Source organism: Macrotis lagotis, chromosome 3, assembly GCF_037893015.1.
Source record: "Macrotis lagotis isolate mMagLag1 chromosome 3, bilby.v1.9.chrom.fasta, whole genome shotgun sequence".
NCBI classification, from domain to species: Eukaryota; Metazoa; Chordata; class Mammalia; order Peramelemorphia; family Peramelidae; genus Macrotis; species Macrotis lagotis.
Genome location: NC_133660.1, coordinates 256,024,506 through 256,048,776, shown reverse-complemented (window position 1 = coordinate 256,048,776; position 24,271 = coordinate 256,024,506). Strand labels below are relative to the sequence as shown.

The following is a 24,271-nucleotide window of genomic DNA, read 5'->3' as shown; positions in this document are numbered from 1 at the left end:
TTTTATGTTGTCTTTTTATTTTATTTTTAAATAGATTTTCTCTATCTCTTGCTTTAGAATTTTGTTAGTAATATCTAGAAATGCTGATGATTTACATCATGTTACTTTGTTAAAGTTATTAATTATTTTAACTGGGATTTTAGAATTCTCTCTATATATCATATGCAAAAGTGATAGTTTTGTTTCCTTTTTGCTTATTCTAATTCCTTTCATTTCCTTTTCTTCTCTTATTTTTCTAGTCAATATTTCCCAGTGCAATATTGAAAAATATTAGTGACAATGGATATCTTTGCTTCAACCCAAACTTATTTGGAAGGTTTCTAGCATATTCCCATTTGTGGATCATGCTTGCTGATGTTTTAGGTAGTTATTATTTATCATTTTAAGGAAAAACTCCATTTATTTTATGCTTTCTAATGTTTTTAATAGGAAAGGATGTTGTCAAAAGTATTTTCTGTCTATTGAGATGATCCTGTGATTTCTGGAGGTTTTGTTGTTGATATGGTCAGTTATCTTCCTTGTGTTTCCAATATTGAACCACCCCTGCAATTTTGGTATAAATTCCAATTTGTCATAATATAAAATGCTTATTTATACTTAACTGATGATACAGTATGAGTCTTGTATTTCCTACACCTTTCAGTTGATTATATGAATATAAAGATGCAGTATATTATAGTATGTGATTTGCAAAAATCTGCTTATCTTCATTTGAGCAAATGCCCTAAATACAATTGTAGATTATGTAGATATGCTCAAGTTGTTGCATAATTATTTTTAGTAGTTACTAATATTGGTAACAAAGCCTGAGATCTTTTTTCCACAATTCCTAGCTATCCTTACTTGTTTCATGCAGGTTATCAGTCACTTACCCCATACCTTTAAAATTGTAATGTCTCTCTATTATGAGCTTCTTATTTTATATCCTTGAGCTAGTTTAGCTTTTCTTCCAATCATATTTATTTTAGTAGCCTTTCGGCTTCCTCTTGTAAATCATTGGGGCCTGTGATGCTCAGTTTTAAAATAGGTAATTCTATTTCTCTTTGATGATGAAAACCTTTGTCTTTACCAATATTTATTCATTTTTGTCTGCTTTTTACCCTATTCCTATAAGCTCAGTTGTGTAGTGGTTAGTGTGCCAGGCTTGGAGTTTTTGAAAGATGCCATGTCAGATTCTCCCTGGTATAAGCTATGTGATCCTGCTCTAGCCTCTTCTGTAAAATGGGGGTGATAAAAAGAGCACCTATTTTATTACTGGCTGACTGTAAGATTAAAATGAAATAACCCACAGTGCTTTGCATTTATTAAAGTATCATGTGAACACTCATTTTGATCATTCTAGGTTCATGGTTAAATGTCATCAAAATGATTTTGCTCCATTGAGACCACCAGATTCTCTTTCCACTTTGCTTTTCCTTTTCCCATTTTTCTGTGTTTAATGAGGTGATGGAGTCTTCTACTCTGCTCATACACATGATGGTACAAACCAGTTTCTGTTTTAGGAGGCTATGATCTTGGACTTCCTAGTCCTCTACTTGTTGAGGAGCTCACATATTTGTTTCTAGAGTCCTATCCTTGATACAGTCTGTTTATATCAGTTAAATTTTCTGAAGAAATGGTAATAGTGAATGTCAGTGTCTGATTTTATTTTTTCCAATTACATGCAGTGATGGTTTTTTTTTAACACTGATCTATTTGCAAATTTATGAGTTTACATATTTCTATCCTTCCCCTTACTCTGGTAAAAGCTGTATGTGTACATTCATGTTTAACAAATTTACATATCAGTCATGTTATAGAAGAGGAACTAGAACTAAAGGGAAAGTAAAAAACCATAAAAAGGAAGGAAAAATATAAAAGAAATTTTAAAAAATGAACACAGTATGCATTCAAACTCTGGTTTTTTTCCTCTGAATGTGAATGGCAGATCCCTCAGGGTTGTCCTAGCTCTCTGACCTGCTGAGCAGAGCTGCATCCATTGTAGTTGATCATCTCACAGTGTTGCTGTTAATGTGTACAAGGTTCTCATGGTTCTGCTCCCTTCACTCAGCATCAGTTCATGTAATGTCTAACCGTGATTTCTTACAGAACAATAGTTCTCCATGACTTGTTTAGCCATTCCCCAATTGATCAATATCCACTCAATTTCTAATTCTTTGCCACTACAAAAAAAGCTATCATGTGGGACTTCTCCCATGTTTTATGATTTATTATATTGTATTGTTATTATATTATATTGACCTAGTATCGGTATTGATGGGTATGAGTTTTATTGCTTTTGGGGCATAGTTCCACATTGCTCTCCAGAATGACCGGATGAGTTCACAACTCCACCAACAACATAATAATGTCCCAATTTTCTCCCCAGCTTCTCCAATAGATCATTTTCCTTTTTTTTTGTCATTCTAGGCAATCTGATAGGTGTGAGATGGTACCTCATAGTTGCTTTAGTTTGCATTTCTCTAATCAACAATGATTTGGACTATTTTTCCATATGTATGTATGTATGTGTGTGTGTGTGTGTGTGTGTGTGTGTGTATGTGTGTATATATATGGAGAGAGAAAGAGAGAGAGAAAGCACTTTAATTTCTTTCTCTGAAAATTGCCTATTCATGTCCTTTGACCATATAAATTTGATTCAATTCTCTATGTTTTAGAGATGAGTCTTTTATTAGAAACATTAACTGTGAAAATTTTGGTTTTCTTGTAATCTTGCTTGTATTTGTTTTCTTAGTATAAAAACTTTTTAATTTAATATGGTCAAATTCATCCATTTTGCAATTCATAATGTTCTCTGTTTCTTGTTTGGTGATAAATTTCTCCTCTTTCCATAGATCCGACAGAATATTTCTTGTTCTCTTAATTGGTCTATGGAATCACCCTTTATGTTTAAGTCCTATACCCATTTTGACCTTATTTTGATGTATGACATGAGATGCGATTCTATTCATAGTTTTTGCCATACTATTTTGTAGCTTTCCCAGCAGTTTTTTTTACAGATAGTGACTTCTTATCCTAGATCAGTGTCTGATTTTAGATTCAAATATTTATCCTTTTTCAGTATCAGTAGAGCTTTCAAATTTCTCTAATTGGAATTTCCCCAATTTCATAATATATTTTTGAGAATTTTTTCAAGTTTGATATTGGTTTTTATCTTCAAAAAATCAGTGTTCTAACTTCTTAGACAACTAGAAATGATTACTACATAATTAACCAATTGATGACCTGTTATGTAATACATTTTATTTTCTATGTTATTTAGTATTTGTCATATCCAGAATCTTATCTTTTCTTTTTTGCAAGGCAATGTGGATAAGTGACTTGCCCAAGGTCACACAGCTAGTTAAGTATTAAGTGTCTGAGACTGGATTTGAACTCAGGTCTTCCTGATTCCAGGCCAGTACTTCATCTGCTGCTTCCCTTAGCTGCTCCTTCAATTCTCTTCTTGAAGAAAAAAGTTGATATGTTGGGATGATATAGCCCAACAGCTATGGTTTTGCCTTCTTACTTTTGAACTATGTTTTTTACCCTTTTCTTCTCTCTTGATGTCACTTTGTATTAAAGATTTTGATTTCATTTGGTTGTTTTTTGTTTGTTTTTTTTAGGTTTTTTTGCAAGGCAAATGGGGTTAAGTGGCTTGCCCAAGGCTACACAGCTAGGTAATTATTAAGTGTCTGAGACCGGATTTGAACTCAGGTCCTTCTGATTCCTAGGCCGGTGCTTTATCCACTACGCCACCTAGCAGCCCCATTTGGTTGTTTTTATTGAAAATTTTACAACTTCGTCTTTTGGCTCATAGGCCTCAATTATCTTCATGTTGATCTTTCTATAAATGCTTATCTATGAATGAGCATTTTAGTATTGATGACCAAGTGGCCATGCAGTAATACTTTTGTTGTTTTGGGATATATAGCAAAATAAAATCCACCAACTTTATCTTTCCAAGAAGAACTTGTGAATCATCCTTTTGTTTAGATGCAACTTTTTTTTCCTTTTTTTTTCCATTTATGATAGGAATGTCAAGATTAATTGATTTACTTCTTCTAGTTGGGGGGGATTCTTAACTTGTGAACTTATTTATTTAAAAAATAGTTTGATGACCACTGTATGCTATAATCGTCTTCCTTTGTAGATCTATATATTTTACTTATATGATTCAAATCATGAGAGAGGTCAAGCCATAGGTTTTACCACACTGCCACAATTCAGGACACTCAAAAAATTTAAGACTCCTTGCTCCAGTGGTATGTCTACTTATTGGTTATTGGATAAGTATCTCATATTTAGGCTAGCAGAGGCTAAGTTAATATTCATAGACTGTGTAAAATCTATGTGATTCTTAGCTTTCTCTATTCACTTTTCTGTCAGTGTTCCTGCAAAAGGGATTTGTGTAGGACTGAGGATCATTTTGCATTTTTCTTTGTTTCAGTTGTTCCCATGGCCAAATAATTTATCACCAAGTAGCCATCTAGGACCTGTCCCTACTTTTCTAGGCTAGTCCTTAGAAAGCAGATGGTGATTGTTGCTGAGACTATACTTGAAGCCTGTCCAACATGGTATAACCTGCCAGAATTTGTACTGTGCTGGCAAAGTCTTCAAGAACTCACAGTTGCCTTCACTTTATAAAATGACATTGAAGTAGCACTCTTTGGTGGAAAAACTTAAAACATTATGTAAATGTCAGTAGTTGAATTATATTTGAGAAAAAAGTCACTAGGGTTCATTGAGCAGAGGGTAATAGTCTTTCTCTTTAGAAAAATTGCCCTGGCAACTGAGTGGGAGTTTTGGAATGAGTGAAAACTTGAGGCAGGGAGACCAGGTAGAAAAGGTATGCTGTGATGAGGACTTGAACCAGGATTGTGGCAGTACAATAGTAGGAACAGTCCTAGGAAATTTTGAAAGAGGAAAGGTTTTGTGGAGAAAGATTGTATGTTCTATTTTGGACATCTTGATTTTGATGGTCGTTTCTTTGGGGCTGGATTTCAGTGTCTCGGCATCCTCCCCCACCTGATAATTCAATTTGCCAGCCCAGGTCTCTGTCTCAACTTTTGGGTGATCAGAATTGGTCCTCACTGGTGGCTGTGCTGTCTCACAGTCTTCTCCTGAGGACCTGCCTTATTCCCTCTATTCCTCAATTCTCTGGCCTGATGCTGGCATTTCAGAGCCTAATTTCCCTGGCACCACTAGTTCTGAGGTTCCCATGACTGGTGTTTTTTGGTTGCAGTGTTGCTGCAAGTAGCCCCTTGCTTTTGTTGAGCTCCAAGCAAATGTGGGTAGTCTTGAGCCAGAGCCTACAGTGTCCTGGAAAGAGGGGGTAAGAACTGGGATATGGGATTGGGTTTTGAAGTAAAGCCTGTGTTGGGTCATTGGACTTGATCTGAGTCTGCAGCCTTGCTGCCAGTGGCCTCGGAGGTGGGGAGGTGTGCTGAGGGAGGGTCGGGTCAGGGATTGGCTTTTGGGTTGTGTGTTTTTTTAACCTTTTTTAATTCTGGACGTCCTTAAGACACTCATCTGGGAGATAGCTGAAGTTGCTTTATTTTTGGCATATAATTGTTTTAAAGAAGTTTGAGAGGTTTAGGGGTATCAGAAAAAATAGTAGTCTACCATTGTATTGGTCCTGTGATGGGGGCTTGGCATGTTGAGTTTGAGGTGTTTACAGGATAACCAATTTGAGACCCAACTTGAGACTAAATTTAGTTTTATCAATCTGGGAGTCATCTGCATAGAGAGGATAATTTAGATGACTGAGCTTTGGGGTAGATGGCAGAATTAGTGCCTGTGACTTAGATGAAGATCCAGTGGAGGAGGCCGGGAAAAAAAAGGACTCAGGAAGAGAACAAACAAAGAGCATTATCATAAAAACCTGAAGAGGAGAGAGCACCTAGAGGCAACAGTGTCAAATGCTTCAAAAGGCCCAAACAACTGAGAAAAAGCCATTTGATGGGACACCTAAGAGAGCCCAGGTGACTGGAGAGAGCCACTTCATCTCAGAGTCTGGAAGCCAGATAGGCTGGGTTTGGAGGAAAGTGAGTGTGGTGGCAGCCAGGAGAAGATGGCTTTCTAAAGGACTTTAGAAGGAAGGGGAGAAAGATAAAGGCCAGTAGCTCATGGCCTTGGTGGGATCAAGGGTGTCTCCTAAAGATGGAGGAGACACTCCCAGGTCTGTGCAGTAGAGGAGGCTCTGGTGATTGAAGAAGAGAGGGGGGACAGTTTTGAACAATTTGGAAGAGGTTGATGGGAAATTCAGGGGTTATGATGTCATGAGTGCATGGAGAGAGAGAGAGAGAGAGAGAGAGAGAGAGAGAGAGAGAGAGAGAGAGATGGGGTATGCTTCGCTGAGCCAGTGGGAGGGACAGGGGCAAAATAAGAGTGCCTGTAGTTGAGGAGGCCTGAGCTGCAGGAGGGATGAACTTAAGAAAATGCCATGTTGTAGTAGGGGGTGGGGTGCACTTCAGTCTTGCCTCCAGCTTCTTTCAGTAGCACAGGAATTGGTAGTCACCTTTGTCAGTTAATGTTCCTTAGCTGCCTGCTATGTGGACTGGGCTGGACTGTGTGACCAGAAAAAAGAGGCAGAGGACCCTCTCTGCCCTCTAGTCAGCTCACAGTCTAATGAGGGAGATAATAACAAAGATTTGCAAACGAGCCCTAAATAGGAGATCATTAACCAAGGGAAGGCACTGGAATTAAGAACACTCATGAGTTGGAAAAGACCTCAGGTAGAAGATGGGATTTTAGGTGGAACTTAAAGGAAGCCAGAGTTGGGTAGGGAGAGCTTTGTCATCTTTGAAGGGGCACAGCCATGGAAAACTCTCTTATTCATGGAACAGCCAGGACTCCAGGGCTACTAGCTCAAAGAGCTTGTTTGGGATAGAGGAGGTGGAATGGAAAGAAGGGAGTAGGCTTGGTTATAAGGATTGTGAATGTCAAAGGGAGAATTTTGTATTTGCTCTTGGAGGTAATAGAAAGGCCTTGAAGATGGAGACAGAACCAAGATGGTAGAGTGAAGACAGGAAATACTTTTAAATAATGACTCTAACCAAATTCTAGAGTGGCAGAACCCATGGAAAGATTGAGTGAAACAATTTTCTAACCCAAGACAACTTGGAAGATCTGCAGGAAAGGTCTGTTTCACTAGGGTTAGAAAGGACCAGTGCAGCCAGGCTGCAACAGAGCGAACTTCCTCTAGCCATCCAAAAACAGTCCACCGGGACCCACCTGGGTCCCCAGGAGTTCTGGTCTGTGGAAGCAGTGAAGATTCCTGACCCCTCAGCCCAGGGATTGCCAAGGACAATTGGGAAGGTCAGTGGGATGAGCACAGAGCCCAGTCTAGCACAGGCCTCAGCCCTGACCCAGTCTGGGAACCAGGGAGCAGACCTGAAGAGCCACCCAGCAAGCTACTTCTTGAGTGCAGCACATGGACAGTAAGGGGGTTGGGGAAGATTGCAGGGGTGTCTGTGCTATCTCTGAGGCAGGACTCTATGGCTTTGCCCATTCTCAGATCCAGGTCAGTCTGGGCCTCCATACTGCCATAGTGGGGCAGGGTCCCTCTTTACAGCTCAAGAGCACAGGCAGGAGAGCAGTCAGAGCCTCTCATAAGACCTTGAAGGAATTGAGGTCCCTGAAAATAACTTGAAAAACCCTCAGAAGCTTGGGAGAGTGTTTCCACCCTGGAAACAGAGCCCTAGCTTAACAGAGTTAAAATCAAGTCATAGGCTGTGAAATGAGCAAACAACAGAAGAAAAAGAATCTGACCATAGAAAATTACTTTGATCCCATGGAGAATAAAAATACATACTCAGAGGATGACAGTCAAAACTTTTGCAGCCAAAGCTTCCAACAATAACAGGAATTGGTCTCATGCTATGGAAGGTCTCAAAAAAGAATTTGAAAAGAAAGTAAGAGAGGTAGAGGAAAAATTAGGAAGAAAAATGAGAGCAGTGTGGGAAAATCATGAAAACCAAGTCAGGAGGTTAGTGAAGAAATTACCAAAAAATACTGAAGAACATAACATCTTAAAAACTAGTTTGGGTCAAATAAAAAAAAGCAGTCCAAAAGGCCAATGAGGAGACAACTGCTTTAAAAAGCAGAATTGGCCAGATGGAAGAGGAAATATAAAAGCTCTTTGAAGGAAAAAAAAAATCCTTCAGATGTAGAATGGAGCTAAGGGAAGCTTGTGACTTTGCAAGAAAACAAGAAACAATTAAACCAAAAGAATGAAAAACTAGAAGAAAATGTAAAATATCTCAATGGAAAAACAACTGACCTGGAAAACAGATCCAGGAGAGATAATTCAAATATTAATGGGCTACCTAAAAGTCAGGACTAAAAATAGATCCTTTATTTCATTTTTCAAGAACTAATCCAAGAAAATCGCGCTAAGATCCTAGAGGCAGAGGATAAAAAGAAATTGGGGGGATCCACCAAACCCCTCCTGAAAGAGATCCCAAAAGAAAAAATTCCCCAAAATATAGCCAAATTCCAGAACTCCCAAGTCAAGGAGACAGAAAGAAACAATTTAAATATCATGGAGCTACAATCAGGACTACACAAGATTTAGCAGCACCTACATTTAAGGGTTCATAGGACTTGGAATATGATATTCTGGAAGACAAAAGAGAACATCCTCTTTCAGAGGAAAAGATGAACATTCAATGAAAGAGGAGACTTTCATACTTTGCTGTTGAAATGACCAGAACTGAACAGAAAGTTTGATCTTCAAGTACAGGATTCAGGTGAAGCATAGAGAAAGGTGTACAAGAAGGAATAATTATGAGGGATTTAATGATGTTGAACTGTCTGTATTACTGGGAAGATGATACTGATAACTCGTATGAACCTTCTCATAACAGCAGTTAAAAGGGGCATATCTAGACAAGGTACAAGAGGGAGCTGAATATAATGGTATAATATAGTATAAAGATGGAGTTAATGGATGAGAAAGGAGTGCACTGGGAGAAAGGGAAAGGAGAGGTAGAATGGGGTAAGTTATTTCACATAAATGAGGTAAGAATGCTTTTACAATAGAGTGGAAGATGGAAGATGAGGGGGAAATGAGTGAGGCTTCACTCTCATCAGAAATGACTCAAAGAGGAAATAATGTATGTACTCAATTGGGAATAGAAATCTATCTAATCCCAAAGCAGGGCTGTCCAAAATGTGGCCTGCCTTGCAATTTTATCCCTGTAGGTTTTAATTTTCATGAGTGAAAAAATAAAATAATAATTTTCATGAAATGTGTATTAGATTTTTTAATTCCATCACTAATAAATAATCTCATTGATGTTAATTTTCTTTGGTATTTTTAAGTAGTTTTATGGACTAAACATCTCACAGAATTTTCAGTCGATCTGTGGGATGCATTCCATCTGTCCCATGCAGACTAGTGTTGTCACTTTGTTGTTTTGTGTTTTCTTTAGCCCTTTGTGTGCCTTTACCTGTTGAATGATGACATGCATTCTCCCACTTTCTAATAAGTTATGAGGCAACCTTTTATATCTGAGAACTTTGGCCCCAGAGCCTTTATGTGGTGCTACAGCTGCTGAACGGAACCATGGACTGTATTTTTTATTCTGGGTGTTGCCCTTGAATAATTATTTTATTTTAATGCAACCCTAAGATAACCTTTGGTTGCACAGCCTTGCCCTAAAGAAAAATAGGAGAGGAAAGGAATAGGAGAAAGGGGACAAGGGGAGAGAAAGAGGGGGATACAGGTGATAGGAGAGAAGGAAGATCTTGGGAGAAGGTAGTCAGATACAACACACTTTTGAGGAGGGTCAGGATGAGAGGAGAGATGGAATAGAATAGGGGGTGGGGAGGAAAAGGATGGAGGGAAATACAGTTAACAACTATGGGGAAAAACATTGAAGCAACTTCTGTGATGGACTTATGATGAAGAAAGTGATCTATTCCAAAGAGAGCTGATGGTATCTGAATATGGACTGAAGCACACTGTTTTTCTTCTGTCACTTTATTTTTCTTGAGTGGGAGGCAGATTATGTTTGTTTTTACAACATGACTATTGTAATTATGAGAGTCCTTGAAGTTTATTGAGTAGACATGGTTACAGCTAGGTGGCATACTGACCTTGGGGTCAGAAATATATGAGTTCAAATCTGGCCTCAAGTCATTTAACCTCTCTTTATCTGTAAAATGGAGGTATACTGGAAAAAAGAAATGGAAAACCATTCCAGTAACTTTGCTCATAGACAAAAGCCCATAGAGTCACATCGAGTTGGACATGACTGAATGGCTACATATTGATAAGAAAGCTATACTGAGGAGTTGAGTATGATACCTCAGAATCGATGTAAGGGACTGCCATCTATGGTTATAGGGCTTAGGAGGAAAAATGATGAATTGTGCTTTGGATGTGTTGAGTTAAAGAGCTCTCCAGAACATCTAAAGATGAGAGATAGGAGGACATTAGAGCGATTAGGACACGATCCGTAGACACAGAATTGGCAATGAAATCCATGAGAGCTGATAAAATCAACAGATGAAGTTATTTGGAGGAAGAAGAGGGCCCAGAATAGAACCAGGATGTGGATGAAGGTCCAGCAAAAGCAATTAAGAAAGAAATAGGTAAGAGAAGAATCATTGGTGCTCCAGAAATAGAGAAAAGAAAGAATTGAGGAAAGGGTAATCAAGAGACTGGAGAGGGGTCTGGGAGAATGAGAACTGAGAAAAAGCTGTTGGATTTAGCAATAAATAGCCGTAGAGAATACACAGGGAGGGAGTAACCTAGGACTGAAGTTTGGCCATATGTGATGGTGATAGGGCAAGGGGACAAGGGATTTAAAGATAGAGGGTGGTATAGAGTTGGATTGATTTACTTGGGATGAAGGAGATGTAACAAGTGCAGTGGTGATAAATTTAGATTTGAATCTCAATGGAAGAGAGGTTATTTAGTGAAGGTGGTTAAAAGAGAATCTCAGAATGACAGTAGAAAACAAAAAGTACTCTTGACTCCTCCACAAGAACAGTTCTACCACTATTCACTTTGTATGCATTGAGAATAGAAAAGGACCTATATGGTCAAAAATATGTATAACAGTTTTCTGTAGAAATAAAAAACTGGAAACTAAGGGAGTTCCTATCAGTGGAGGAGTAGCTGAACAGGTTATAATATATATAAATATAATAGAATATTCTTGTGGAATAATAAATTATGAAGGGGATGGTTTCAGAGAAACCTCATAATGATAATTATGAAGTAATGCATAATATTCAGCTAACAAAACTTTGATTTTCTGTCCTTTTCACTTCCCTTGACCCTACCTTACATTCCCCATTGAGGAAAAAAGGGGGGGGGGACCATTGTAACAGATATGAATACTTTTTTTAAAAAAATCTCCTCATTGAGATATAGTTTTCAGTTATGGCCAGTCTACATTTTATCAGTTTATCATTTCTATCAACAGATGGAATACATTATTCTTCAGAGGTTATCTTAAGGAATCTTGGTTGATCACAGTTTTTTTTTGTTTGTTTTTTTTAGGTTTTTGCAAGGCAAATGGGGTTAAGTAGCTTGCCCAAGGCCACACAGCTAGGTAATTATTAAGTGTCTGAGACAGGATCTGAACTCAGGTTACTCCTGATTCCAAGGCCAGTGCTTTATCCACTGCGCCACCTAGCTGCCCCTTTATCAGAGTTCTTAAGTCTTTTAGACTTGCCACAATAATGTTCTTGTTATTAAATAAATAGTTTTCCTGATTCTGTTTACTAAACACTTCATCCAAATCTTTACAAATTGCTCTGAAACCATCTTTTCTTAAATCACAGTTTTTTTGTTTGTTTGGTTTTTTTTAGATTTTTCAAGGCAATAGGGTTAAGTGGCTTGCCCAAGGCCACACGGCTAGGTAATTATTAAGTGCCTGAGGTCAGATTTGAACCCAGGTACTCTGGACTCCAAGGCCAGTGCTCTATCCACTTGCGCCACCTAGCTGCCCCTAAATCATCATTTCTTAAAGCACACTAGTATTCCATTACATTCATGTGGTTAGAGCACCAAATCTGATGTCAAGATGTGAGTTCAGATCTAACCTCAGACACTTGTTAGGTATGTGACCCTGGACAAGTCCCTTAACCCTGTTTGCCTCAGTTTCCTCATCTATAAAATGAATTAGAGAAAGAAATGGCAAAAGACTCCAATGTCTTCACCCAAAATCTCCTAATGGGATCATGAAGAATTGAGCAGTCTGAAACAATTATACAACATTCCTTTCTAATAATTTGTTCAGCCATTCAATTAAGGCCCCACCTACTTTGTTTTTAGTTCTTTGCCACCACACCACACACAAAAAAAGCTTCTTTAAATATTTTTGTACATATAAAAACTTTCCCCTTTTATTTGAACTCTTTGGCATATAGGGCTAACAGAAGTATTGCTAGGTCAAGAGCATGCACATTTTTATATGCATGCCTGTTTGTGTGTGAGGGTGTGTGTGAATGAATGAGTAAATAAACATTTCTGGTCATTTTCTTTTTGGTCATCTTTACCAATTTGATGAGTGAGAGGTGGAACTACAAATGTTTTTAATTTGCATTTCTCTATTTGTTATTTGATATGTATTTTTTCATGTGGCTATTGATAACTTGGATTTCTTTCCTTGAGAACTTGTTATATATCCTTTGACCATTTATCAATTGGAGAATAGCTTTTTATAAATATGAATCACTTCCTTATGTATTTTGGAAATGAATCTATATCTACATCCATGTGTATGTGTACATATGTATATACATCTGCATGTATGCATACATACATATATAGGAATGAATGAAACTTGCTATATTAGTATATTTTCCCCAATTTTATTGTTCAGTTTTTCCTTTTTTTTCTTTTCTCTATCTCTTGTTTAGCAATGAACTCTTCCTCTATCCCTTTATATAAGGTTACTTTCTTCAATGCTCTTTATGTTATTTAAGATGTCATTCTTTGTCTATGTCAGATATCCATTTAGGGCTTATTTTGTTATAGGGTGTGATGTTTATTTACTTAGTTTCTGCTAGATTACTTTCCATGTTTTCCAGAAGTTATTGTCAATGAATTCTTGAATTTTGAGGATTTACTAAACACTAGCTCACTGTATTCATTTATTGCTCTATTTTATGTACCGAATTTGTTCTATTGTACAGCCGCTTTCTTACCGGGTACCAAACTGTTTTAATGATCATTTTATGGTCCAGTTTGAGATCTGGTACTGCTCCTGTTTCTTTCCATTTTGTTTTCAATTATTTCCCATTAGATTTTTTTTTGCCTTTTCTCCTAGACAAAATTTCTTTTCCCTAGCTCTGTGAAATGACCTTTTGGTAGTTTGAATAGTATGATACTGAATTAGTAAATCAATTCAGATAATGTTGTCACTTTTATTATATTGGTTGGGCCCCAACCATGAATTAACCAAGAATAATTTCAGAGTACCAATAAATGAAGCATATTGATCACTTTCTGAGAGATGTAGAACTCAAAATATGCAAAATACTTTTTTGGACATGACCCATGTGGGAATTTGTTTTGCATGATTATGCACATTTGTTAGAAGAGTTTTGTTATTCTCTTTTTTTTAATTGGACTTTGGGACAGAGATGTCAGGGTTTAGGCTTTTCCAAACAAACAAAAATTGAGAAGCAAACAGAAAGAAAGCCAGGAAAAATTACAGATAAGTAGGACAGTTTTGAAAATTACTTGTTGAATTTATTGTATAAATTTTACATAATTTACACTTTCAGTTTTACTACAATATTTAAGAAATTCTTGTTTTACTTGATATCTTTTTTAACTTTATTCCTCTTCTGTGCAATGAAAAAATAAGTAACCTTTTTTTGTTCTTTTTCTTTTTTTGTAATAGTTGCTAATTCTTCTCCCTACTTTACCCATCATCTCCCTAAGTTAAAAAATGAGAGAGATCACAGTTCTTGAAACAATAATCATAGTTAAGTAAAATAAATCTATTCATTTTTCAACTCTAAAAAGCGTATGTCTAGTTCTGTCTAGTTTGTCTAGTTTTGAAGCCATTATCTCTCCAATCATGTGAAGCTAGTATACTTTCTCATCAGGCCTCTGCAGGTTTGGTTTTCATTACATTTATCAGCATTCTTAAGTCTTTAAAGGTTTTTTCTTTTCAATATTGTAATTACTGTGCAGATTATTCTCTTGTCTCTGTTCTCTTCACTCTCTGAAACTATCCCATTCATCATTTCTTACAGTACTGTAGCATTTGATCACATACGGGTACCACAGTTTTTTCAGTTATTTCCCAGGAGATAGCCACCCTCTCAGAATCCAGTTCTTTACCCCTTTGAAGACCCTTGAATGAAGTCCTGGTTTCTGGTGGGGCAGAGATTGACTTAGAATAAGTGGAGAGACTGGCTGATCTCTACAGTGTCAGAAGCTCTCCCAACAGGGTTGGCAGGAGCTAGAAGGAGTAGGATGGAAAATGCCTTCAAATAATTCTGATAAAAGCTGCTTCATAGTCTAGAATGAGATGTTCTCCCACTAGGCTATATTTTTCTTCTCACTTCATTATTTTCCTTGAGAATCTTTGTCATTCGGTTTTTTCAGTCATCTCTGACTATGGGTTTGGTTTTTTTTTTTTTGCAAGGCAAATGGGGTTAAGTGGCTTGCCCAAGGCCACACAACTAGGTAATTTAAGTGTCTGGAGACTGGATTTGAACCCAGGTACTCCTGACTCCAAGGCCAGTGCTTTATCCACTAAGCCACCTAGCCGCCCCAGGGTTTTCTTCCTAAAGATACTGGAATGATCTGCTATTTCTTTCTAAACTGAGACAATCAGAGTAAAGTGACTTGCTCAGGGTCACCCAGAAAGGGGACAAAGTGGAAATTGGACAGCAGAGTCTTCCTCACCCCAGACCCAGTGCTTTGGGCACTATTTTTTTGGAGTCTATAAATTCTTTGGGAACTTGGGATCACATTGACTAAATCAAGCTAAATCATTCAACATTTATTAAGCAATTATGACATACCAGTCACTGTGCTAAATGCTGGAATGCAAGGAAGGAAAAAAGAAAGAACACAAGTAGAAATAGTCTTTTCAATTGATCCTCACAACAGGTCTGGGAGACTACTATTATCCCCCAATTTACAGTTAAGGAAATTGAGGCAGATTAAGTGATTTGCTCAGGGTCAGATAGCTGATAAGTATTTGAGTCCAGGCCAAGCACTCTATTTACCTTACCACCTAGCTTTTTGGAATAGGTCTAGCTGCCTGGAAAGGCACAAAACTAATCCTTGTTTTCCAAGAGCCTACTATGTAAAGGGACTCCAAAGAGCTTTTGTTTATGTGTTTATCATTTAATATTTACTATAATGGAAATTAAAACTAGTAAAAGATTAAAATACTAAATCTTTTTAAATGGTAAATCCTTTACCTATTAATAGAAACAACATATTTTGTGCAAAATAATCATATTATCTTTAAAACAAAACAATTAGGAGAATAGAATTGTTTTTATATTTTTGCAACTAGATTTTCTTATCTGCTTTTGCATTGGTGTTTGGTGAGATATTTTTATTTGGTGAAAATGAATGAAGAAAACCCTGCTTCACAGTTACAGAGTTGAACAAGGGAGAAGTAGTTTAATAGACAAATAATGTCTTAGTATCATTATTATTATTGGTGTTACTATTATTATAATTTTGACCTTGTGAACTCTCAAAAAGCATCTTAGGGACCCCAGGGGACCTTGGACCACACTTAGAGAAGCATTTGAAAGGTGATAGGGACTGAACTAAATTAGTGGTTGTGAAAAATACAGACAAGAGGTAAATTGCAAGAGATATTGTAGAATCAAGAGATGCTATAGAAGCAATAACAGCAACATCTTTCAAGGAAAACAATGAGGTTATGAACCTGAGAAATTATTAAATGGTAGTAGGGTTTGACCATTGAAGGCCATTTTAAAACCTAGCAAAACCCCCGTCTTCATTATATTACTTTAATTGACTCAGTTTGTTTTTGTATAGTACCATCAATCAATAACCAATCACTAAACATTTTTTAAATGCCTATCAAAAATTAGGCACAGTGCTGTGTTGCAAAGACCATCTTCTCAATAGATGTTATCTGGACAACCAGTTTCATGATGGCATACTTGCATGGCTTATAGTTAATGGACAATACTCTAGCACTTTCTCATTACCAAAAGTGAAGTGAAGGGGCAGCTAGGTGGTGCAGTGGATAGAGCACCAGCCCAGGAGTCAGGAGGATCAGAGTTCAAATAGGACCTCAGACACTTAGTAATTACTACCTAGCTGTTTGACATTGGGCAAGTCACTTAATCCCATTATCTTGCAAAAAAACCAAACAAACCATGAAGTGAAGTGAAGCAGAGCTTTGTGCTTCCTCCTATGCTTCTTAGCATGATGTTTCCAGCCATGTTGTTGGGTGCTTTCAACAAGTACAGAAATGACTTCAAGTTCAGCTTCCACACTGATGTTAAATTATTTAATTTGAAAAAACTACAAGCTAAAACCATAGTGGAGGGAAAGTTGGTGCATGTGACTTTTTATTTGCAGATGATTATGACCTCAATGCAGCCTCTGAGGTGTGGATGCAACAAAGCATGGATCAATTCTCTGTTGCTTCTGCTAACAAGAAAACAGGTCCTCCACATCTATGTGTGTGGAACCATTGGTTACAACAAATGGAGAAATTTTGAATGCTGTGAGATAAGTTCACTTATCTTGGCAGTATACTTTTCAGGCATATAATATAGATGATGAGATTGACACACTCTTTGCTAGAGCTAGCTCAGTGTTTGGCGAAGCTCCAAAAGAAAGTATAGGAGAGAAGAGGTATTGGGCTGGTCACCAAACTGAAGATCTACAGAGCCTTTGTCGCATGCCTGTGAAACCTGAATAATATACCAGTGCTGGACCAAGAAACTAAAGAACTTCCATTTGACTCTTTCACATTAATCCTTGATCCCAACACAATGATATCATCTTTATCCTCTTTGAGAATGAAGGACAGCAGCTAACCAATCTAGTCAATCCATCTTTTTTTGTTCTCCTTCTTTAGAACTAGTTTTATTCTTTTAACATTTTTATTTGTTTTCCAATTATATAGAATATTAATATGTACCTATCATTTTTTGTAAGGTATTGAATTTTACAATTTTTCCCCACCCTCCCCTCCCCCTCCACAGAAGGCTGTCTGACAGTCTCTTCATTGTTTCCATGCTATACATTGATGTAAATTGAGTGTGTTATAAGAATAAACATAAGAGCAAACATAACCCCCCCTGAAGATGAGAAATTTCAAGAATAGAAAGAGAGAGAAAAAAAATTGTACTTCAGTCTGTGTTCATATTTCAATGACTATCTCTGGGGTGAGTTGCTTTCTTTATCATAAATCCACCAGAGTAGTTGCTTCAATATTTTTCCCACAGTTGCTATCACTAGCTGTACCTCCACTCTATTCCTCCCCACTCTCATTTATTCTATTCTCTCTCTTCTTTCATCCTGGCCCTGTCCAAAAGTGTGTTGTATCTGAGTACCGTCTCCCTCGATCTTCCATCTCTTCTGTCACCTCTTCCCCCTTCCCTCCTCCCATTTCCCCCATCCCATCTCTTTCTTATTTTTCTCTAGGGTAAGATAGATTTCCTCACCCTATGTGTATGTTATTTCCTCTCTGAGCCATTTCTGATGAGAATAAAGGCTCCCCTTGCCTTCCCCCCTTCCAATCCATTGAAAAAGCTTTTTCTTGACTCTTATGTGAAATTTCTGAGCTTCTTCATCTCCTTTCCCATCCTCCCAGTACTTTCCTTTATCACCCATTGACTACATCTTTTTACTATATTATACCATTATATTCCACTCCTTCCTATGTCCTGTCTATAGATGCTCCTTCTAACAGCTCTTATAAATGAGAAAGTTCATATGAGTTATCAGTATCTTCTTCCCATGCAGGAATACAAACAGTTCAATATCATTAAGTTCCTCATGGTTAGTTCCTCTCTTCCACTCCCTCTATGCTTCACCAGAGTCCTGTACTTGGAGATCACATTTTCTGTTCAGCTATGGGTTGTTTCAATAGGAAAGTTTGAAAGTCCCCTGTTTCATTGAAAGGCCATCTTTAACCCCTGAAAGAGGATGTTCAGTTTTTCTGGGTAGTTGATTCTCAATTGTATACCAAGATCTTTTGCCTTCTGGAATATCATATTCCAATCCCTACAAGCCCTTAATGCTGCCAGATCCTGTGTAACCCTGACTATGGAGCCTCTTTAGTTGAATTGTCTGTTTCTGGCAACTTTTAGAATTTTCTCCTTGATTTGGAAGTTTTGGAATTTGGCTTATAATATTCTTGGAAGTTTTTCTTTTGGGATCTCTTTCAGGAGGTGACCGGTTAATTCTCTTGATTTCTATTTTGCCTTCTGCTTCTAGAATCTCAGGGCAATTTTGCTGTATTAAAATGAAGTCTAGGCTCTTCTCCTGATTGTGGCTTTCAGATAGCCCAATAATTTTTAAATTAATTCTTCTGGATCGTTTTCAAGTTTGGTTGTTTTTCCAATGAGATATTTAACATTTTCTTCTAATTTTTGGCTTTTTTGGAAGAGTTTTATTTCTTCATGATTTCTTGCAAAGTCATCAGCTTCCTTTAGTTCCATTCGTTCCATTCTGCATTTGAAGGAGTTATTTTCTTCAGAGAGCTTTTTTATCTCCTTTTTCAGCTGGTCAGTTCTGCTTTCTAAAGCATTCTTCTCATTTGTCTTTCATTTTGCTCTTTCCATTAGGCCTAAACTGGTTTTTAATATGTTCTTTTCTTCACCCTTTTTTTTGTATATCTTTCACCAAGCTTTTGATTTGGTTTTTCATGATTTATCTGCATCACTCTCATTTCTCCTCCCAATTTTTCCTCTACCTTCCTTAATTGTTTTTTCAAAGTCTTTTTTTTTAAGCTCATTCATAGTCTGAGCCCATTATCTATTTCTCTTGGAGGTTTTGGATATGGAAGCTTAGATTTTGTCATCATCTGAGTATGTGTTTTGATCTTCCATGTGACTGAAGTGATTCTCTATGGTCAGATTCTTCTTTTTCTGTTGTTTACTCCTTTCCTCAGCCCAAGACAGCACTTCCAAGGCTTTGGGGATTTTTTTTGGGGGGGGGACATCCCACTGGGACCTCTATTCCTCCAAGGTCTTATGCTCTCTTGCCTGTGCTCTGATATGTCCATGGCTCGTACTTCCCTTTGCCCTGGGGCTACAAGGCCAGATCCAGCTATCTTATTATGGAAGTCCAGACTGGCTGGATCTGAGTGTAGGCAGACAGCAGAGTCCTGCCCCAGGGAGAGCAGAGAGACCTCTGCAGACTTCCCTTACCGTCTCTGGGGGTGCAGGCTGCTTTCTCCAGATTCTCCCTCCGGATTCTGCAGCCAGTGCTCCTCACTCCACACTCATTCTGCTGGAGCAGAGTTCTCTCCCTGCCTCTTCAAGCTGCTGCCCATGATCTCTGGGCTGGGCTGGGCTGAGGCCTCAGCTTTTTTCCAACCCCTGGTGCTGGTGAAGCATACATTTCCCAGGGAACTTCCAAGTTATCTTGGACTGGGAAAATGTACCACTCAGTCTTTCTGTGGGTTCTGCCCCACTAAATTTTGGCTAGAGTCATCATGTGTTTGTTTTTTGGAGTTTGTGGGAAGAGTTCCAGGGAAATGCTGCCTTCATGCCACCATCTTGGCTCTGCCCCCCCCCCCCCCATCAATCTTAATGGACTTGCTCAGTTCATCAGTGCAATAACCAGGGACAATTTTAGAGTATCTCTGATAGAGAATACATACCATCTGTTTTCAAGGAAAAATTTGTGGAGTTTAAACAAAGACCCAAGACTATCATCTTTAATTTAAAAAAAAAGTTACCTCATGTATTACGTAAGTTAGCTATCTCTTAAGTTTTATTTTTCCTTAAGGATATAATTTTTTTCTCAACCCACTCAATTTTTTTTTTTTAGGTTTTTGCAGGGTGAATGGGGTTAAGCGGCTTGCCCAAGGCCACACAGCTAGGTAATTATTAAGTGTCTGAGGTCGGATTTGAACTCAGGTACTCCTGACTCCAGGGCTGGTGCTCTATCCACTGTGCCACCTAGCTGCCTGGCACCCTATTCAGTTTTGATCAATGTATAGCATGGAAACAATGGAAAGACTATCATACTGCCTTCTGTGGGGGTACTGCAGTGAGATTGGGGCAAAATTGTAAAATAAAAAAAAAATTAAAAAAATACTGTCACCAAAATACCTCTTATAAACAAGGTCACAAACTGTAGTTTAAATTTTCCTGTTAATAGCAGTAACAAGTAGTATTTATGTAGCATCTCCTGGATACTTCATATTTTCTATGTGCCTCAACATCCTCTCCTATGATCCTCACAATAGTACCAGGACATAAGTGTTGTCACTATAACTATTTTACAGGTGAAGAAGCTTAAGCAGAAAGGTAAAATAACTTGTGAAAGATCCAATAGCCAGTCAGTATCTGAGGCCAGATTTGTTCTCTAATCTACTTGACTCCATGCCCAGGACACTAATCCTTGGATTACTTGTTGCTTCTAATATAGAAAATAAAGTTATTTTTCTGCTTTCAAATAATAAAGGAACATAACTGATTTTTTTTCTGAAAAGTTTATAGAACACTGATATTCAAGAACTGATTCCAAACTTCCTAGACACATTTTTGGGCAAATCACTATTCACAAATTAAATTTCTTCCTCTGCTTTAATGTTCTCAAAGGGTTATTGTGAAAGTCAGATAGAGAAGCCCCAGGGTCTCAGAAATAGAAAAGTCTTCTCAAAACTATTTTTTATCATTAGAATGATAATCAGTAGCATTAATAAGTAGGATGACCACTATTACCATAATTATAATGGATATATTAATAAGTAATTTACCATTATGTTGGTAATGACATCATTTTGTTAATAACAATAAAGCTATTATTTCATATATTTATAATACTTCACATTTTAAAAAATGTTTTCACATCTATTATCTGTTTTGGTCCTCATGATGATCCTGAGAGTAGATTTTATTCCCATTTCATTGATGAATACAGTTTGACTTATTGAAATTACCACATAGTGATATTTTATTAGATGATTTATCCAAGATAACATATTTGGGGTGACTAGGTGGCATAGTGGATAAAGCATAGGCCCTGGAGTCAGGAGTACCTAGGTTCAAATCTGGTCTCAAATACTTAATAATTACCTAGCTGTGTGGCCTTGGGCAAGCCACTTAACCCAGTTCACCTTGCAAAAACCTAAATAAACAAATAAACAAACAAACAAACAAACAAATAAATAAAGCCAAGATAACATATTTGCTACTAAGGTGTATGGTTGACATTTGAACCACTACTAAGTATGGAATCTTTTTTGGGGGGAAAAACTATTATTTTTATTACTACCATTTTGGAACTACAACTACCACCCCCTTATCATTGTATCAGACTCACAACTATTCAATAAGCTAAAATAGTTATTTTACCTTGTTGATAACTGGTCTTTTCAAGGAAGAACATTTTCAAATTGTTCTCCGTTTGAGAAAAGTGTTCACAGACATAGTATTTTTAATATAGATTTGTTTTTATCCACAGTTTTTCCCAATATGTCATTTCTTAGCTAAAATTTGATATTTACATATCAGTCAGCTGAAACTCTATGGGGCTTTCTTGGGGACATTACTCCATTGGGGATTTCTTCAATTCCATCAGGAAGTTCCTTTGTTGGCAAGGTTACTTATATTTTTTCATTTTCTCATACCTATTTCTAGGATACTATCAGCACAGAATCGTAGCATGGTGCCCTGACAAGCAGTGAAAGAGGGGGATAGATGTTAGTATTTTTGTCGATTTTACCAGCAATGCTACATATATATATATATACACACTTCTCAGAAGGGAAAAATATCTTTTTTATTGCATAATTAATTTTCCTATCATTTTTATTTTTCCCTGTTTTTAGATTCCCTGAAATTATGGATTGCCTACCTGTGTTTTAGAAAACTTTATTAGCATGTGGTTTTCTGGAGATACCACCATATAAGACCTGAATGTGTTATCGAGCTGGCTTTAGGGGTAGGAAGGTAAGAGCACTTGTTATTTTCCCATTTGTGGCAGCACATGCTTCTTCTTCCCTTGTTCATTGGTTCCATGTTCCCTTTGGGTTTTGTTATTGCTATAATACTGCACCCTACTGGACATTAAAGCATTTCTTGAAAGGAGAAGTGGCATTTTATGGACAGACAAATAACTACCCAGGTGGACAAATGTTTATGGTCCTTAGCCCCATCATAAAAAGATCAGTAGAGAACAGGTGCCACCCTGTAATTCTTATGCTCCACTGCTGTTGTTAATAGGTTGGCATAAATACTTTGGTGGTGATGATGGTAGAGGTGGTGGTGGTGGTGGTGGTGGTGGTGAAGATGATGATGATGGTGGTGGTGATATTGGTGGTGGTGGTGGTAGTGGAGGTAGTGGTGGAGGATGTCGTAATGGTGGTGATAAAGAACCAATAGAAAATATCCTTCAAATTTAATGTTCCATATTATTAAAAATATCTTCAAATAGAATACATCTAATGAAAGCTTAGGTTTTCTGGGTTAATGTTTTTCTGAATATATACCCATTTGGTATTAGCTTTTCCTTAATTTTTTGGGGCTCGTCAGCTTTGTGTCTATCCAGTTCAAAAGGTCTCACAATAATAAGTTTCTACTTTATGGGACCTATTTGGAACAAAACATCCCATGATCCATTTAACGCAGCATGACTTTAAATGGGACTTGTTTTATATGTCCACTCTATAATTTGGCTATCATGTTGTCTACTATGTACAATGAACTATATTTACATAAAGTGAGTATGGGTTAGAGAACAACTGGGGTGTCTGTTGCTCACCTGCCAAACACATTGTTTTCCTATGTCCTAGGCTCACTTAAAATGTATAAAACTGCTCCTTTTAAAAGTATATTTCTACCCATTTTGAGCAGCCATGTAAATACAATCTTGCCTATGGAAAAACTCATAACTTACTGTTCAAAAATACTAATGTAAAGGCAATTTTGTGTATTAAATTATATGAAAGTAACTTTGTTATTGATTTTTTTAAATGTAAGAAGCAAATTTAAACAAAATAAGCTAAAAATCTGGTGTATTTCAGTTAATGTTTTTTCAAGATTTGCTCTTCAGAAGGACAGCTAGGTGGCGTAGTGGATAGAGCACCGGCCCTGGAGTCAGGAGTACCTGGGTTCAAATCCGGTCTCAGACACTTAATAATTACCTAGCCGTGTGGCCTTGGGCAAGCCACTTAACCCCATTTGCCTTGCAAAAACCTAAAAAAAAAAAAAGATTTGCTCTTCATCTAGGCATGATTTGGCAAAAGCATTCTAAATTAACAACTTTAGAGAGCAAGACGTGATACTTTATTTCTGCATTTCAGAAATCCTGAAAATGCATTAAGTAGTTAATATTTTGAAATTTTAAATCTAGCAAGAAAAGAAAATTGGTTTTGAACAAAAAAGAGAATGGGTGTTTATTGATGAAAATATGTCATGGCTATTATTTAAGAAAAGTTCATTATTTTCTACTTTTTTTTTAGATTTTTCAAGGAAATGGGGTTAAGTGGCTTGCCCAAGGCCACACGGCTAGGTAATTATTAAGTGTCTGAGACCGGATTTGAACCCAGGTACTCCTGACTCCAGGGCCGGTGCTCTATCCACTGTGCCACCTAGCCACCCCTATTTTCTACTTTTTAATATAAGAATAATTTCAAATTAAAATATGCATTCTAATATCTGTTTTGCACAGTTTAGTATTATGTTTTTATGACACATAAAGTAGGTTTAAGTTCCTATAAAAGAGATTCATTTAGAAATATTTTCCAATCATAACAATTGTTGAATGCTGGAAAAAGATTATAAAGAAAGCAAATACAACTTTCTTTTCCTTTAATCTTTAAGATTAGGGTAGATGAATGTGCCCTTTGATGGTTTGGTTATAGTCCTTCATGAATGATGTACTATTAAAGGTTTTTCCAATCTTATGATCCAGTTATTTGATAAGTTTTGAATAATTTAGCTTTTCAAATAAAGACAATGTACCAAATACATATTCCATTGCCTAATTTCTCCTGCTGCTCATAATAGGATTTCAAATTTTTGAAATTTAAAATCAGATTTCATCATACAAGAAAGTTGACTTTTATTCAATAAGCCATATGAAAATGTGCTCAACACATTCTGAAATAAGAATGAATTGCAGTCA

At 37.1% G+C, this 24,271-nt stretch overlaps 1 protein-coding gene across 5 annotated transcripts in view; it reads left to right on the top strand.

Moving 5' to 3' along the window:
- The window catches only part of IMMP1L (inner mitochondrial membrane peptidase subunit 1), a 114,348-nt gene that overhangs the window by 20,390 nt on the left and 69,687 nt on the right, over window positions 1–24,271 (top strand). For 4 of the 5 annotated variants that reach the window (XM_074230427.1, XM_074230424.1, XM_074230425.1 and 1 more), the window contains one exon: window positions 21,975–22,095. The exons of the other annotated variant lie outside the window; for it this stretch is intronic. In XM_074230427.1, the coding sequence (XP_074086528.1) occupies window positions 22,063–22,095 (33 nt within the window). In that variant the 5' untranslated portion in view covers window positions 21,975–22,062. The remainder of the gene's footprint in view (window positions 1–21,974; window positions 22,096–24,271) is intronic. 5 annotated transcript variants of the gene reach the window in all.